We start from the raw sequence: 13,777 nt of genomic DNA on the forward strand, positions 1-13,777 counted from the left end.
AAGTCTGAGAAAAATGGATTAAGTTTTCACTGGTATTTGCTGGGAAAAAGGTCATTTCATGAGCATCCTCCTGCATTTCCCAATAACTATAGCACCCACCTTTGCTTTCAAAGAAGTTCCCATGGCAGTGGTTAATAGTCCAAATCTGAGACAAGCAGGTGCAGAACTTGTTCAGAAATTATGGATATGACTAGAGCTGCTGTTGTGGGCCATATTTGGGTCATGCAAAGCAACTAGGAAAATTACTTAACCACTTGGATTTCATATTTAGTTATAGGTATCCTTACGAGAAACCCTGAAGCAATTACAAACAAAAAACCTCTTTCTAGGTCATCTAAAGTTCTCATGAAACTGTAGGTCCAGCCAAAAGTTGCAGTTAGTAGTTTCTAGGCTTAAAGGTGAAAGTCTGCGTGTTCTGGACAGGACGTATTGAAGTGTGCAGTTTGAATATTGGTGCGCTGGGGGCAAGAGAGGAGGGCCCAGTAATGAAACAGCAAGGGAAAGAGCAGAAAGTGATTGTCTTGAAAAAGACCAGTAGTACAGTTATTTAAATTATTTGCAATGGAAATAGTATGTGTACTGCACTACTGTGTGTCATTATGTGGGGCTAAATAGAGAGGAACACAAAGGTTATTTTGCTACTCATCTGGATTAGTGCAAACTGTTGCTTTTAATTCTGACACAAAATATTGAGTACTGTTTTGTACAGGATTTTTAGGCAGTCTTTACTGAGGCTTTGCACCACTGTAGACCTTAATTTTACATAGTGCAATGCAAAAACAGTTTACTGGAAGCTTTTTACCTGAAATACACGTAAAAATGCAATTGCTGTGGTTTTTGAGGAAAGCAGCAATACAACTGAGCAGCCCACTAGATATCTTGTATAAGTAACATCAAATCATCAGTGGTTTTTAATTTTGTAGTAGAAGCCTGTCAGTGCTATTGTTTCCTTTTCCAATAGTTCTACAAAGGCTGTCTCTGAAATCTTCAATATCTTGTGTAGCTGTGTAGGTTGAAACCCCTCTCCCTTTCACCAGATCGTATATAGACTGTTGGTCATCTGTTGTTCTCACTGAACAGGGAAGCAAGAACCCAGAGATGGAGAGAAATATTTCTGTTCCCTCTGAAAACCTTGTTTTTCTTGGAGGTGTGATATTTCTGGAGTACTGGGTATCTCTAAATAAAGGTGATACGATTTGTGTAGATTTCCCTGCTGTAGTTTTTGACTTCTTCCTTCTTCGCTCTGTATCTACCTGATAATATCTATTACAATCTAAAAATGTCTTAGGTGCATGAACTTCAGCGTTGAGTGTTTGTGCATTCTGCCCTCTGCCATCACTCTAATCATATTTGATTTTCCTCTCAGTTTCTCTTGGAACCATGACTTACTAATTCTAGTTGATTCTTTAATTACCTGTAAAATTAGCTCATGTTCTGAACAACAGAATTTTTATTAGCATTTTGTTTGGTTTTGCTTTCAAAATGTTTCCATCTCAGGGGCATGTATATCCCTGATCTTTTTTTGCCCAAGAATACTTAAAATTCATTACGAAAGTAATCCTAGTTTGGCTGGTTTATCAGTCAGTATTTGCCTTTCCATCCCCACTTTCCCTTGTGTCAATACATTAACTTAGTAATTTTTTTTTTCTTTTCCCCCCTTTCCATTGTATGTCAGACTCATTGCTTCATCTTTGCTTTCGTGGTGCTCTTGTTAATTATTATCCCCCCATCTAACAGCTTTCTGTGATCTATTGGCTCATAAACAAGAAGAATTTTTTCTTTTTCTGTAAGAGAATGCCTTTGCATTCTTCTCAGTGCATTTATCGGTCCTAAAAATAACAAAACAACTGGCATACCTCACCAGAGGATTTTTAAATGCATATTTTCCAAAGTAAGTTGGTCTTTCCAATGAAAAGAGGAATTGACTGAATATCAGTAAGGAAAAATGAGTGCTAGACCAACTGTATACACTGATATTACTTTGAACCTACTCCTTAAGTGCTTTTTTTGTGATTAGAATTACTGTAACTTGATATAGACTACAGAGAGTATTTCTAAAAGCACAAAAGAACTCCGTTTGTTTTTCAGTAAGTTTCATGCAGTTGACTGTCCTTGGCAGCTCTGAAAAATCTTCAATTCCTTTAGGATGCCTGATGGTGCAATGTGAAATACATGAAGCCAGAAAAGCGACATGTACAGTAGTCCTTGAAATGTCATATCTTAATTTAGATCAATTTTAATGCTAGAAATAATTCAAAATTATTTGTACTATATAAAAAGAGAGATTGGGACTGTGTATGATTTGTAATATGGATCTTGCAACTCTTTTCTACCAGTGATTGCACAATTTATCTTAGTAAAAGTTAGGATTGTTAATTGCTACAATTTCTGGTATGTTTCCAGAGTTGGAGACCACTGAAGAATTGGATGTTTTCCAATTAGGTTGATAAGTCATCGCTTTCAAATGTTGTATTAAATATGTTGAGTAGATTAAGTCATGGCATTCAAATTAACGCTTTTATATAATTTGTCTGAGGAACCTAAGTTTGATACATTTCTTCTCTTTAATGAGGTTATGATGTCTCTTATTTTTCATGTGAATGACCTTCTAGGCAATCATTTGGTTTGATCTTAAGTTTTTAATTTCTGATGCTTCAGGCTTACTGCAGCATGATTAAGCTAAAGTGCTTTGGCAGGTCTGTGACTGGAGGAACCATAAGAGCAGCTCTGACTTCTGATTCTTTGGGAGTTGTGAACCTAATTGGTAGTGATGGGGTATCTTAGGTGGCCTATAAATTTTTGCATTTCTCTCTTTTCACGGTACAGTTATGTTTCTGTTTTCATGGGTTTGCCTTTAACAGTGAGATTCCTTCTTCCCCAGAACAAATGGTCTAATTTCTTAAGGCACACAAATAATAAAGATTCTACAAGATAAGCAGGATTCCTAGGGAGAGCATAGGAGCTTTCAGTAACTTGCATCCATTTGCTGTTTCTTCCTTAACTACTAGCTGTTGTACTTTTTTTTTTTTTTTCTTTTTTCTAGTGGACAATAGTGAAGTATAACATTTGCACTGATGACGTTTCTGTAAGAATTACAGCTATTAGTACCTGTGGATATTGTTACATATAATTATGCTTATTTATACCCTTCAAATAGGGTGGTTTTGTTTATTCTTCTTTCAACCTGTAGTCTAGATAGCTACAAGGTAGGACTTTGATCATTGGGTTTTTTCAGGCTCGGCTTTTTAATAAAGATATTCTAGGGAGATAGGAAAAGTTCCAAAATATGTATTGTTTTAAGGTCTAGAAGCATAAAAAACTTGATGCTTTTTGCAAACATTTAGGAACTGCTCAGAGAAACTGTATTTAGAGCATTTAACAGCTGACCTCTATCTTGAAAGGGTTTTATCTCCTGTATTCATTATCATAGATGAATATCAAAATGCAGCTTTTGGTTGCAAATTTGCAAGGTTAAAATAGCTTTGAATTGCAAAAAGACTTTGTAATCTTTTCTTGCAAAAAAACAGTTTTACCTTGCAGTGACTTACTAGACAGCAGATGCCTCACTTAAACCATAGAAAGGTGTATTATAAAGGCAGTGAGAGACTTTGGTAGACCAGTAAGTAGAACAGAATTTATTTTCATGTGATTGTTTTACAGGTTGAAAATTGGTGTCCTCGTTTACCTTGGAGAGCAAAAAATCCTAATGAAGAAACGGATCAAAAAACAGTGGTAAGAACAATATTAAAACATGAGAAGCAATTCAGTAATTGTGATTCATCCAGAAGATCCTGGAATTTTGTGGCACATAAATGCTAATAAGACTCAATTTACCATTTTTATTCCTCAGCTCCTTAGAACTGCAGGGAAACATCCTTGACTGTATATATGTAGCTCACCATGTTTTTTCTCCAGTCATTGTATTGCACTGCAGTCTTGGTGGTAGATTTTCCATTAAAAACATTTTTGTGTTTAAATATCTGAAATATTGAACACAGATACTGAGAGAAATTACAAATCCGTAGACTATTCGCCAGTGTTAAGAGACCGTATGTGAAACTGTCCATTTTTATTGTCCCATAAATTTGGGCCTTATATATAAAAATGCCTTGATGGTAGAGGCTTACATAATTTCAGTTTTGTAGAAACATTTTGATTACTCCTAATTTTTTTTCCTTTAAAAGCTCTACAGCATGCAGAGTTAGTTCTAAACTGTTATAGCCTAATTATGTAGCACTTAGGTATTTTAAGATAATTGCTGGGCTGTATATGAATGTTGCTTACATAATTTAGATATAGGCTGTCTCATTTTGTAAACCCAATTGTTCTGAGATAAGTCTAGTTTTAAAATTAATATTTCCTTAAAGATTTATATATGTTTCTTCCTTTGTGGTATAATAGGAGACTTCCTTGCATTTTTTTTGTAAGATTTTGTAAGATTCATGATAAACATGAATCTTCAGCGTACTGTTCTGATTTTATATTGTGTTTTAGAGATACTTTAACCTCATTTTGAAACACATGAACAAAACCAAATCTTACATTGCAGAAATAAGTACATTGTGAAATGCTGCAAATGTATTCTGGCGGTACCAAATACTACTAATAAAAATAACGGTAATTTATGTGGCTTAGAAATATCTGTTAAAACATACCTTATGTATCTGGACTAAAACAGGGAGTTTAGCATTGGGCATGTATCTTCTTTTTTTAAAAAATTATTTTAAATGTGCAGCGTAAAGCACAGAATTCACATTTGAGAAGCTTTTTCACTTCTGAAATGTACACTATTTGAAGAATAACTAATGTGTTGGGGTTTTTTTTCAATGCTTTAATCCAAGGCTGAAATTCGTATCAACTTTGATAATCTCTACAAAATGATGTCAAGACATGAGGAATTCAGATGGATGATGTTACGCATCAGACGAATGGCTGATACCTGGATTGAAGCAATTAAATCACTCGCAGAAAAACAAAATTTGGAGAAGAGAAAACGAAAAAAGGTAAACAAAAGTGGTTTTCATTCCGGTCACTTACAGTCATATAGGCTCTTTTAAGCTGCTTCTTCCAGAAGTAACTTCAGAGTGGAAAAACCAAATATGTCCAAAAGGCTCATATTTATACTTGTGCCTCATTTCAGGAGGTATTTTGCTGTTTGAAATTACTGTTACAACGGATATTTGCTTTACAAAGAATTTCACATACTTCCCATGAGTCAATCTTTGAGTGAGTTTTCCAACCTCTTTAAAATTGGATAAAATAGAGAGATAATGTAGAAGTCTCTCTCACCCTCTCTCTGTCAGAAGAAGGGAGAAACTGTGAATTCACTGCAAGCTGATGACATTGGAGTTTTTTACATGTTGTAGAAAACAACAATTGTACATCATCTTTGTCCAAACTTGAGACTTTAAATGGTGTGTTTCTGGTTTGGATTTGAGTACACTTAAAGTTGACCACAACTTTGGATTGGATCAATGTAAACTCCCTGTAACGAGTTCAATTTAAAAACCATGTGATTCTTGAAGTGAAAAGTTCTATTATATTTGATATATTTTTTTTTACCTCAACTAGTCAAGATAGAGCTGAACGGTTTAAACACAACAACAGGCTTCCCTTCCTGCCTTGTTCTTACTAGAGCTAGTCTGGAGTGACAGCAGGCCATGCACAGTCATGTTTCTACCCTCTCACGTCTGGCTGGCTGCAGCTCAGCTCCTTGCTTGACATTCTCAGTCCTCGCATGAGGTCTACGCTCCATGTTGTGGCTGTACTGTTTGTCTCATACTGCGGTCCTTGGGTAGGCTCAGCCTCTGTCAGGGAGCAACTCTTCTTTTTCAGGCAGCTCTCCAGCCTGTTTTATGACAGGACTATAACACCTGAGAATACATAAACTCAAGAATAAACAACAGCAGTACTGTCCTGCACAAGCAGCTTTGACGGCGTGCCCTAGTGCCTATTCTTCGCTTTTAAAAGTCCTTTGAGGTTGCTCTGTAGCACATATGATGACTTCATTTTAATGTGTCCAGTTCAGTTCTAGGAGCTGCAAGAGAGTGGAACAAAATGGTTTTTTGAATGTTATTTCTTTACAAGGAGTGAGGGAAAAGGGTTTTGGTGTTTGGGAGTTTTTATGCTTGGCAACTGTATGTACCCACATTCAAATAACAGTCCAGGGTATGTAACAAAGTGTTTGGAACTCAACATCTGTGCTTCATTAGAAAGGCAAGGACAGACTTGAAGGAACTGCAGAGAAAACTTTCCTACTCCAGTGGCACTGGAGAGGTCCGGTTCAGAAAGCATCCTAATACTTTTATGCCGTCTTTCAGAGTTCTTAATGGCTTGTTCACAGGGTCATACCCTTCCTTAACTACACTGTCTTGTATAAGCAAGTATATCCTACTTTTTCAATCAAAGTTAGTGTGAGCCACAACTTTCTGTGCAGAATTGCAGGTTGTTTTGTAAATAACGCCTGTTTGGGGGGGTTGTTTAACTACTGGTCTGGTGGCAGATAATAGCACAAGACAATATAGTAACGTTCATATCATTACTGTTCTGGAGATCCATTACAAAATTAAATCATGGGAGTGGGAGTATTGGATATTTTTGGTTGATTTCTTTTTTTTTTTTTGGCCGTAGTGGGCATTTAATAGATAGAAAAAATGCTTTGAGTATAATAGTTGCATGTTTAATGTTGATAACTCTGACATATGACTTTCCTTTCCAGATTCTTGTTCATCTGGGGCTTTTGACAAAAGAATCTGGGTTCAAGATTGCAGAAAACGCATTTAGCGGTGGCCCACTTGGCGAATTAGTCCAGTGGAGTGATTTAATTACATCTCTCTACTTACTGGGCCATGACATCAGGATTTCAGCTTCACTGGCAGAGCTCAAGGAGTAAGGAGATTACTTTCACTTTTGAAACTGGAATACAAAAAAAATGAATTGTGAACTCTTGATGCTGCTATTAACAGTATATAATTTTTTGAAGCATCAAATGGAAGTGGTAATTCACTAAACAGACGATAAGATTATTTTCATGAGCTAAGTATATGTGCTATGAAAAGGATAATGTGTTTTCATTGTAGCTTCAGGCTCCTGAGACTTCATAAATGAATGTTGTAAAATTTAAACTAAGCAGCTTACTCTTTAACATTCCAGGTGCTTTAACCAGCTGCAATAGAAAATGTTACAAACTAGCATAATTCTGTGTCCTCTTCTTCAGTTTCTGATATACTTCACTCAGTATCTCATATTAAAACAAAGGTTTAAATCCTTTAAACATATTACTTTCAATGTGGTTAATTGCTTATGTTAGGTCAAGTTGCTACTTCACTCACCTTTGCCTTGTTTTGCATACTAGTTCAGCATGAGGCATAAAACATCTGTTTTAAGCTTGAGCACATATGTTTTTTCTGTGGCTTTTGGGTTTTTTTATAATAAACATGACAGCATCATTTTATAGAGAGCTCTACCATAAAGCTGTCAATAGAAGTCAGAAATTATTTCACATCATTTCAAAGTACACTGTTTTTAAACATTCCAACCACATTACTCTTGTGTTTAAACTAGATGAGGTGTTTAGTGGAAATTAGCACTTTACTGATGAATAAATACTTCTTTAATAAATGCTGAGCATCTTTAGCATTTGAATGTTCTTACATGGTGCCTGATTTGGCAAAAATAAGAGTAAAGCTTTTTTGGAAAGGCAAATTATTGGTATGAATAGTATTACAGCATCTATTCAAGGTATTTGAAAAGTAATACTTTTCCATATTCCTTCTTTTTTTGTTCAGGATTATGAAGAAGGTTGTAGGTAACAGATCTGGCTGCCCTACCCAGGGAGATAAAGTTGTAGAACTCATTTACATTGATATTGTGGGACTCACTCAGTTTAAGAAAACCCTTGGTCCATCATGGGTACATTACCAGTAAGTATAACACTTATTTGAACTCTTGGCTGCTTTGTTAAAGAGGTTTTGTTGAATAACACCTGTCAAAATACTGAGGCTTTTTTTTCACATGAATGTGAATGATTTAAAAGTAAGAATGTGGTTCTCTTCTGTCTTTCACTATTAGCAATAAAGGGTCTGTTACCTGTTTGTTGCATACCATCTTTATCCCCCTCGGCAAGTTTGGGATTCTTAGATGCAAGCATTTTTAATCTTAATGACTTACATTATCTTGTTGAGTCATCATCTTTGCCTTTCCTTCCATCCCTTCCTTACAGACCTCCCCCACCCGTTTTGTTCTGTAAATTACTAGATGAGCTGAGAGATATTGTATTTTGCTGTTTAGTTGGAATACCAAAGGCATGTTTTGCTTGTCAGTGTTTGTAGCCATACTGGACTGATGATGATGGAGATTTATCTGTTCTGATTGTATTGCCCAACAGCCACAGTGCAATTTTTTCGGTTCCATCCCTGAAGATGCTGGGAAGACAATTGTCGGGGTGGATCTAAAGAATAAACTGCAGTTGTTGTTACTATTGTAACCTATAAACATCTTTTGATTAGAAGTGGAAGATGGTGATCACGATAAATTACTTTGTACAGCCTTCTTAATGTCTGCAGTTTTAAACCCCATTTCTTTTTGTCAATAACGTTAAATCAGCAAGCCTCCCATGTGTTGTACAAATACATACCAGCATAAATAAAACCAAATCTAAATTACTGGCTTTGATTTTTCTATACCTAATTGAATTAGCTGTGTTTCATGATCCATAAAGTCCAGTAAATCCTACTTGAAGGAAGGTATTGAAAGGTGTTCACTGCAGGCAGAAAATTTTCTCTCAACCTCAGGATTTTCTAGAGCATTGGATCTTTTCAGCATAATTTTAAATCAGAGTACTGTGATCAGTGTTGCAGATTAGATTACTCTTAATCTCTTTTTTGAAGCAGAGGAGTAAACGGATTTTCTGGTTTTTAGGAGCCAGCTAATAAAGATAATCCCATTTTCCACTGAGCTACAGTTGATTGTCTGTCTGCCAGATGTAATTGTCACTAGGCGATCACATATAGTATTGTGGCCATGATATAAAACCCTACTTATAAATTTAAAATGTTTCTTCCCTTTCGCTTTGAATTTCCTATTTAGTATATTCCATAATGAAGATACAGAAATACACCATGATATTGAGATTATTAGATTAGGTCTTCAATTTTTCTTGTTTATCTGAAGTTGTCAATCTCTTTTTCATCGATTCCTAATTTGTGATAATGACTGAGTTTTTCTGGTTTAGGAGAGCAGAATTAAATTTAACTCCAAATAAATATCTTGGGTAGTATAGGAGGTTTTGTTAGGCTTTTGAAGAAAAACATTTCTTAATGCCTCTATTCTGCAATATTGGATTTCATAGGATAGAAGGGGACCTTATGTAGTCCATTGGCTTGCTGAAAAGTAGATCAGATTTATTTGTCTTTATAGAGAATTTTTTGCCTAATCTTTTACTGAAGACTGGGAAAGATATCCCAGCCATTGTTTTATATTGTTAAGCTTTTCTTTAAAGTGCTTTTCTAGGCCTGATTTCTTGCAAACTGCCCATTAATGCTTATTCTAATATGATTCTGGGGAATAAATTACTTACTTCCCCTCTCTGCCAGCCTCTAGAATGTCTTACCTACTGCTTTTCCTTCGTTCGCTTTTCTTTAAAATGAATTCGGGGGTTTGGATCATCATTTATATTTCAGATTTTGTACACCTTTGTAGACCTTTCATCAAACTTGTTGCATTTGTTGGCAACCTCTGTCATTACTTGATACTTTCTCTCAAGTTCAGCGTGCAAAACTGGATCCGGAGTCTAGCAGAGACTACCAGAATTGATTAGAGCAGAAAAATTAATTCATAGCTTTGTACATGCTATCTCCTGTTTCAGAATCCTCTTGCAGTGATTTTTTTCTCAGCATCATGAGTTATCTCATAAATTTTGTTATCAAAATATTTTTAAGTTAGAACTAGGAAGTCCAGTCATAATTATATGGTTTTAATTCATTCCAGTAAAATAAACATTATCACAAATAAAGCTGCCTTATAGCTCTTTACAAACTTTGCTTTCTCACTCAGTTATATTTAATGTCAATAGGAGTAATTCTTTATCTTGAAATAAGTGTTTTGCTTTCTGCCATATAGTTTTTCAGCAGACATATGCAGGTCAGCTCAGTCTGGTTTATGCAGACCAGACTCAAATACAAATACACTAAAACTTGTTTATTCACTTCTGATCAGAATAGAGTGGTAGAATAAATCTCTGCCTTCAGAACAGTCTCTTGGTAAGTGCTGTATATAATCTTTGTGAGTGAATTTGAGCCCTGAGGAAATTTTTGGTAATTGCAAATCAGGTTTCTAGAATTGCTAGCTCAAAAGAATGACCCTGCTGCTCTGAGGCATATTTCTGAACAACTGAAATACTGGTTTGTACGTCTGAGATCTGTAGCACCAGTGAATCTTGGTAGTACGTGCTTTATCTGTGGTATAATTGGTACTGTAAATAGCATGAATATAGCAAAACAGTTTTCATCTTTGAGTGCACCTTATTTTTCAAGCAGAGCAGAAGAATGCCTGGACATGCCATATTTTTCAGTTCTGAAGTCTGGATATTTGAATGCAGTTTATGTGCAATGAAGCAACATAAAAATTAGTAGCTTAATATAGTTTGAGAAGTGCAGCTCATTGCCTTTCTTAGCACCTGCATCCTCCATACAGCACATAAGAATCTGGTATTTTTTTCATTTTTCTGCAGTCTCTCTAGCAATGACTCATTCCCATATGCCAAGAATCCAACTGGCTTTATTCTTGAAATAAATTAACATGACAGCTATCCTGAAAAATGAGCAACATTCCGGCTTCTTACATGTTCTCTAGAATTCATCTGTTTTAGGAGGGTTATTTTCTGATGAAGTTTTTACATTTTTTTTACATTTTAAATGCAAGTATTGAGTGGCCAGAAAGTTAATGTATATGTCTGCAAGGATTTCCATAGGCAGATATGAGCTGCTCATGATCTGAGCAGACTGGACACAAGCCAAAACAACCTGGAGTCCATGTATCTGAACCACGCCTGAGCTCAGTGTACGTACAGAGCTTCCAAACTAGAACTGGTTGGGTTTTGACCAGCTTGCTCCCAGGAAGATGACTGCAGCCACTGGCATATATGTACCCTGTATTTAACAGTTTATCCTGGCATAAGGACTAGTTGCTGACAGCTATGGGTGCTGTTGGACCCTAGCATTGCTTGTTTAAACAAATGTGAATTATACGTAGAGAATTATAGTAGAGAAAAATTACAGCCTCAGGTGGGAGAAGGATATGAAAAAATGTGTAAAAATACTTCCACTGGAACAGCTCAGTTAAGATGTGGTTGCGCCCAATATTTATGGAAAAACACTGACTTATAAAACGGTGAATCCTGGGTTACTTTTAATTTTTTTTCTGTAAGTCCAAAAATTGTCACTTCTAATAGGCTAGAAACATCCGTATTGAAGTCTTCTTTCTTCTATAAGCAGTTTGCTACCCACCAATCCTCTTTTTAATTAGTCAGTGAATAAACTAATCAGTCTCACACCATTTCCAAGGCATGCTGTAATTTTCTGCAACTTCACTGCTAAAGCTAAGTGACATTTTAGGAAGGAGGGGGGAATGAAGCGAAAAACTGAAGTTAAAATCACACAAAATTAACATTTTTATTTAAAATATATCACTGATTTACAAAAACCCAAAATACTGTTTTGCCATTTTCAAAATGAATTATTTCACTTTAGAAATGCTAAAGCATTGTATGCAAAATCAAACTTTTTGTTTTAAAGTAGTTCAATTGAAAGAGATGTAAACCACCAAGTGAAACAAATGGAGAATATAGTACTTGGGCAGACAGTTGAGGTGTTCCTACATATGCTAAACTATCAGTTCAGCATAATTGGCATTAATTACACTCATTTCTAAATTTAAAGTCTTCATCAGTTACTTTCTGCTGCATTTCAGAGATTAGGTTCACCATTTGAACCTTTGATCTGTACTCCAGTTTCTGCACAGACTTGCACTTTCTGCTGTGATTTTTTTTTTTCCGACTGACTTTATGCCTGAATCATACAAATATTTTTTGTTTTCCCTGCTTTCCTGTGTAGCCTCATTTCCGTTGCATCACATTTCCTGTCCTGCTTCAGAGACCCTGTGTGTATTGAACATAGTTACATGTAACCCTATGAACAATTAGTGCTAGGTACCTTACACCTGACTACAGGAAAAAGAGAGGAAACAAAGCACTTGGAGGTGATCATGTGGGATGTATGTAATTTGACAAACTCCACTAATGTTACAGTTTTTCAGTAGCTTTCACCGATTTTTCATTCCCCTGTACTCAAGTACTTGGCCAAAAGCGGTATGTTTGATAAGAATTTTGTTTTAAGGCTTGCCAAGAAATAAGAGGGTTTTCATTACTGAATGATTCATCAGTGCAGAAGTTGTTTCAGTCCTTCTGGAGTATTTTGTATGATGCAGAGATAATTGCCACTGTTGTAAAATATTTTCATTGAGAACAGTTGACATAAAACACTGCACAGAAACTGATCTGTCAGCTTTGTTGTTTGGTGAATCATAATGTGTTGTATATTTTTACTTTATTTTTACTTGAAAGATCTCTGTGAAGGTTAAAAAAAAGTAAATTTGTTCTATTTGTACTTTCAAATACAAAGGTGGCATTTCATAGAAGAGTTTAAAAGGTGCTGGGTTTGGGCTTTTTTCTATTTCCCAATTTAGTAGATACTTTAGAGAAAGGAGCAATGCACAAGAAATACATAAATGTATTTTTGGGACTAAATTCTTTCATCTTTTAAAGCTGAAAAATGGGTGGATGTCAGTTCTTTCACCTTTGGGGAGCTAAAATTTTTCACATTTTAGAGTCAAGGTCCTGGTGTTCTACTGAACAGAATGTGTATGGGCTTGGAGCTCAGGAAGTGTTGAAGACTGGGAAATAGAGCCATTTTTAATAGTAACTTCTGCAGCTATGTCCCGTCTCTGCCACCTGTGAGGTTGTGTTTCTTCCTTAGCAAGTGTTACAAGCCCAGTGAAACAATATGCAGTGATAACAGTTCACGTCTTTATAACATAGTGGCGTATGATGTAGGAACACATCCTATATATATATGTTTTCTGAAAATTCTGTTTGTGGAGAGCTGAAGAATGGTAGGGTCAGCAGCTTTGGAGCCATATAATCCAGTTCATTTGCAGTGGAGCTGACGGTCAGTATGATGGCCATAAAGTTCCTGTCCAAGCCATATCAAAGGTTTGGCAGGCTGCATTTTGGAACATAACTTCTAGAATCTGTATGCTAGAATGTGTTCCGCTTTCTTCATACTGAGACTTTTTGTGCCTTGCATGTACTGTAGGCCCTTTTTTAAAAGGAGCCGCTCATAAGTGGAGTAATTTTTTTCCAAGGAATTAATACAAGTCTAAATAAAGGACTGAGTGTTATTCTCTCATCCCAGACCATTTGTAATCCAATGCCAAGCTTTCTTTCAGTTGTAGACTGGTTGTTGCAGACGTTTGACTTTTATATTGTTGCTTTAAAAGTCTGTGACAGAATGTTTCATAAATAGATAAGCGGTCTGTCTGATGGCAAGCGTTCAGCAAATTAAACTGTCTTCAGTGCTTCTCCAGTAGGTGCAATTGACCCAAAAGCCAGAACCTGGAGACTAAATACAGTTGTCTAAAGACAAAGTACTAGCCTGCTCTGATCTTCCTAGCCTGTGGCCCTTGGCTGTTGCATGTGATTGTGTGGTAATGGGTGAGAACA

At 36.0% G+C, this 13,777-nt stretch overlaps 1 protein-coding gene across 2 annotated transcripts in view; it reads left to right on the forward strand.

Moving 5' to 3' along the window:
• MGAT5 (alpha-1,6-mannosylglycoprotein 6-beta-N-acetylglucosaminyltransferase) overlaps positions 1-13,777 on the forward strand; it is a 131,918-nt gene that overhangs the window by 76,768 nt on the left and 41,373 nt on the right. For both annotated transcript variants that reach the window (XM_080399659.1, XM_080399660.1), the window contains 4 exons: positions 3,661-3,732; positions 4,842-5,003; positions 6,719-6,888; positions 7,788-7,922. In XM_080399659.1, the coding sequence (XP_080255785.1) occupies positions 3,661-3,732; positions 4,842-5,003; positions 6,719-6,888; positions 7,788-7,922 (539 nt within the window). The remainder of the gene's footprint in view (positions 1-3,660; positions 3,733-4,841; positions 5,004-6,718; positions 6,889-7,787; positions 7,923-13,777) is intronic.

Source organism: Falco punctatus, assembly GCF_963210335.1.
Source record: "Falco punctatus genome assembly, chromosome: 8".
In the NCBI taxonomy this organism is placed as follows: domain Eukaryota; kingdom Metazoa; phylum Chordata; class Aves; order Falconiformes; family Falconidae; genus Falco; species Falco punctatus.